Genomic DNA, 4,834 nt, shown 5'->3' with positions numbered 1-4,834 from the left:
TTCCCTTCGAAACAAATCAATTTTGGAGACGAAAAACGGCAGGAATTAAGTTCAACACCTAATACATACAAAAAGCAGAAGCATAACAATGTTACAAAGCGCGCACTCGTAGTAAAATTAATCGTCCATCGATAGCACCGCTATGTGAAACAATAATTTTGCGAAATAATCTTCCCTAATAATTTCTTGACACGGCATTTTCGCACGGGATAAATATTCGAAAGAGAAATCTTGGAATTTGAAGAGCTACCGTATAAAATCCCGAAGCATTCGCCGTGACGCAAATATCGCGCGTATAAGGGGTGAGGTCGTTTCCAAGAGGCTCCCACGGGGCTGGTAAACTCCCTTCCACGGACATTACGGTAAACGCGCGTTTCCGTGACTTTTTAATCGTCGAGGTAGGCGGACGCGCGGCACAGGCGGTGGAGTAACTGCTCGTTTCGTCCCTGGCCGAGCCGAGTGAATAATTCACCTCGATCGATCCGCAACGACGGCGAGCGCGCGGCGGCGGAATTAATTTAAGTAATTCGACGATCGCTATCGACTGAAGCATTAAATAAAGCACCGTGTGTCCCGCTTTGGGCGAGCCGCGCGTTTAGATTGTAGATCGCCGTGGAAGCCGAGGACGCGAGGGATCCGCGCGCCCCCGTCCTTGCCGTCCACGCAAGCCATCGTTGCATACCTGAGTGGGTTGATCAGGATGAGTGGATCGTCATCCATTTCCATGGCTGTCATTACGTCAAGAAGTCGCGACATATCGCGGGTTGTTTGCCGACCCGTTTTCATCTCCCTCCCTCTGTATATACGGTATACGTCCGATACGTCCGACTACCCACACCTGTCTCCATGAAAATGACGATTTCTGTTTTCAGACGAGTACTTCCCCGACGATATTATTATTGCCGACTCGCTCATGACTAACCAAACGTCAACGTCAAGCTCCTTAATGTCAAATGAAAATTACACGCTCGCCGGCCGATGAAGGTTTACATCGCGAAACGTCACGATTATGACGTTATTACGGACATTAGAGCTCTCGTCAAAGTAAATAGAACAGCGGAAAAATAAACTTGCAAATTACTACGTTACTATAATTACTGTATTACTCGTTATTATGTTTAATAAAAATTGTGTTAAGGTATATTGCTTCCCCTTCTCTCTTGCTGACCGATAAAGAAATATACGAGAGGTAGTTGGATGTAGAAAAAAACCTTTTGATTTTCTATTTATAAAATACGACTACCACTTATTTTGAACTTTATGTAAGGATACAAGTGTATATTCTTTAATATTTGCTGCAGCTTATTTGCTGCGATAACAACACAACTCAAAAACAAAGAAAATAAATTTAAATGTTTTGAATCATTGAAATTTTGCAATAATAATTTTGAAATGTAATTTGGATGTAATAACCGACTGTAAAAGAGGATGAAAGTATAATTTTTTAGAATATTCTTTTTTTCTTGTTACCGTTCTTTTTCTGCCAGCAATGCAAAATGATAATTTCAAGTTGTGCCGTGTTGTAGCAAATAAGGGACACGTCCCATTAATAAAAAGTTAATTATCAAAATTTTGTCGCCAGGAACGAGAGGCTGAGAAGATCGCCGAGGAAGCCGCGGCTTTGCGCGACGTGAAAACGGAATTACCACCGGCGAGAAGTCCCGAGACCTGGCACGGCAGTGCCTACTATCGACATCTCAATGTTCTGAAGGGTGAGCAAGAGATTTGGTCGTGCAATTAGCTTTTGGAGTTCGAGAGAAATCCTTTCGATGAATCAAAGCATCGGAAACGACGCTGACTTCGTCTATGATGAAACATTTACGACGAAGACTTCCTAAATTAATTATTCATAAATCTAATTAAAGAATATTTTAAACTTATTAACTTGAGAATAAATCGTACCGATGAGCAGATAGATAATTAATTGAACAAATATATATAAACTTCGAAAATATTTTAATATGTGAAACGAGGCAGCAAAAATATAGAATTTTGTAATGTAACGAATATCAGCATGTTATAAATTACCATGATAAATTGAAAACGTCACAGATTCAGAATGTACCAACGGGATAATTCCTGGAATTTCCAGAGACGACATTTCCAATTAACGTCGCACGAAATGCGCTTTTCCGGGATATAATTCAGAATTCCGCGTCGGGCCTCGGGCCTCAGTCGATGTCGTGGAAAATCGTCTCTCTCGCGCATTTTCACGAACGGGCAGCTCGCGCTGCGTTTACACGTTATTTTCGCATGAATAACTGGAAAGTTCGCAGTGGATTCAATGCCTGCGCGCACCATTCTATATAGAGCGCTGCCCTCATTGATATTAGTAATTAATTAGTAACTACCATGAATCAAACGGTGAGAAGATCGGAGTTCCAATTAATTAGAGTAATTAGTCGCGACCGGAGTGTTAAGTGGGAACGCGCGGAGGGTTGCCTTGATATTCAGACGCGGAGGTGGATCTTCCAGGCTGTAATAACGCGGAAATGGGGTGCGGATGGCCCTTCGGCCGGCCAAGGGGCGTGATTTGCGTCGACGCTTGCGCGTATCTACGGTAGCCGTTGCCGACGTCAAGTTCCGTCGGCGTCGCGACGCTCGCGATTCCAAGCCCGACAACGAGATGCATCGCTATACCGTACGGTGATACGTGTTTCCTTCGGATTAACTGGGATTGTAGCGAGCAGCCGTTGCCAGCTATGGCTGCAGGTAGAATCAAGTCAGAATCTAAGTAGACGAATTTTAATTAATGTTCATTTTTAAATGTGTTGTATACCACAAAAATATTATATTGTTAGAAAAAACATTTTTTTTTCTTGGAAGATAAGCGGTTTTGCGTAATTCTTACAAGTCTTTAGGCTTGTAAGAATATCGTATGTCAATATGAAATATAAATAAAAAGTTCAAAAATGAAAAAAAAAAGTTTATTTATAACTGAATTGAAAAATTAAATTCAAAATTTAATTCTTTTCCTTTAAAATCGTCGGTATCTTTTATTATATGGAAATTCTTCTCGACGATACCTGACGAGCGCGATACGATGATATAATATGTAAGCACAGAGAACATATCTACAAATACGACGCGCGTTTCAGATGAGACAGCACATACACATTTTTATGTACGCGCATACACACATCGTGTTTACATGTACATTACTCGAAGTATATCGATAGACCCATTCAACGCGGGCGTAAGCCGAAAATAACGAGATAGGTGCCGCATCGACGCAATGAATACGAATACAGGATCATTGGCAGTGAACGCAGGCACTTTGACTAACGTACAGCCGTCGGTAAAAGCCCGCAGTTCCTTCTTTTCCTTCTCTGCAGCGACCGCAGGATCTTTATAGAGCACGTTTTTCAAGCCTGTCATGCGAAAAAAAATTCACCCTCTCGTCCGATTCTGTCGTTTTTGTGCAAATTAGTCGAATGAGACTAATCGGTCTACGAATGAACCTTTTGTGAATCCCGAACATTCCCCTTTAACTTTAATTTTATCGACATATCTGTAAGAAAAAGATGTAATCCTATGGAATTTATAGGGATTACTATCTGCCACTGAATTAGAATTATACTTCTGCATTTGCACATTTATAAATTTTACTTCAATTCTTAAATTTTAAATTTTAGGAAATCAAATTAATTATCTTCGAAACGAAAGTAAAAGGTATATTTTCGGTAATAGAAAGAGATAACGTTATACGCCATTTTTTTTTTTAAGAAACAGTCGCGCGTCCACGAAGGGTTGATTTCACATAACGCGTCATCCTAATTGTAGTATAATTAATACTAATATTATCCGTCAATGTTAAACTGACAAGACCCCGCTAATTACCGGATGATAATTATTGCAGGGAACGAGTCGACCGCGGAAAGGGCAGGCTCTGATTGCTCGGCTTGCCGTCCTCCACGCGGTATATTTTACAGCCAAGTCCACAGTCCGTCCGCGCCGACCAATTAATCGAGTTGGATTGGCTGAATTAATCGATACGCAGGAGCAGCAGAACGTACGAAGAGGAGAACACATTTAACCCGAACCGTTCCGTAAGCTTGCGACACGTCCGTTGCCTTAAAGCACAGTCTCGTCGATCTCTATATCCTCGAATTTTAAGGGTTGGGGCGCAACAATGGTCTAATGCCTTTTCAAGGACTTGAGGAGATTAATCTTGAAGAATTGAATTAGATTTAATTAATTAGATTAATCAAACTAAACGGATTAATATTAATAAATTAAATGTAGCATAATTCACATAAATCGAATTTTCAACAAATACTATTCAAGTCTAGTCTAAACTAATGTTCCCCGATGTCTTCTAAAACAAAAACGCGTTGAAACAGTGTTGCGTCAGATCCTTCAATTTCTAATTCGCTTCACGTTCGCGGTATTTGCTGAAATCGGGCCCAGTTTTATAGTTGTAAGGCCCTTCTCCGCGCAAAATGTGGACCCGTCATTAGCAAACGTTATAGCAAATATTTCGTCTTACGTATTTGTGATACCGGCTAGGAACAGGCATCGATTTTATCGTGTCGTCAAGTGGCAGCTCCTTGTCATGTCCAGTAATGGATCTCTTTACTGGTAGGACAATGATTCATTTTAGCAGGATGTTTACGCGTTTCGTCCTTTTACGGCGTCGTAAGCAGACGAATAAATCGATCGAATCGAGAAGCTTGGCAGGAAAACTTGCGAGGTACTCGTTGTGAATATAGAGCGGCGCTAGAATAATGTTCGCCGGAGACGCTATCGTCTTCGATAGAGCGAAGAAGGAAGTTACGTTGACATTTACGAATCCGACGATTTCCAAGCGGATTCGTTAATCTAGTCTCGTATT

The 4,834-nt window shown here is 41.1% G+C and overlaps 1 protein-coding gene across 1 annotated transcript in view; it reads left to right on the top strand.

Moving 5' to 3' along the window:
• The window catches only part of fuss (SKI family transcriptional corepressor fussel), a 64,687-nt gene extending 60,523 nt beyond the window's left edge, over positions 1 to 4,164 (top strand). The window contains 2 exon segments of the mRNA XM_018508847.1: positions 1,583 to 1,712; positions 3,860 to 4,164. Of these exon segments, the coding sequence (XP_018364349.1) occupies positions 1,583 to 1,712; positions 3,860 to 3,966 (237 nt within the window). The 3' untranslated portion in view covers positions 3,967 to 4,164.
• Positions 4,165 to 4,834: the final 670 nt, after the last annotated feature.

The sequence above is a fragment of the Trachymyrmex cornetzi genome, unplaced genomic scaffold (genome assembly GCF_001594075.2).
Source record: "Trachymyrmex cornetzi isolate Tcor2-1 unplaced genomic scaffold, Tcor1.1 scaffold11, whole genome shotgun sequence".
Taxonomy (NCBI): Eukaryota; Metazoa; Arthropoda; class Insecta; order Hymenoptera; family Formicidae; genus Trachymyrmex; species Trachymyrmex cornetzi.
The sequence above is the reverse complement of the archived record's forward strand: the minus strand, read 5'-3'. Positions and strand labels throughout refer to the sequence as shown.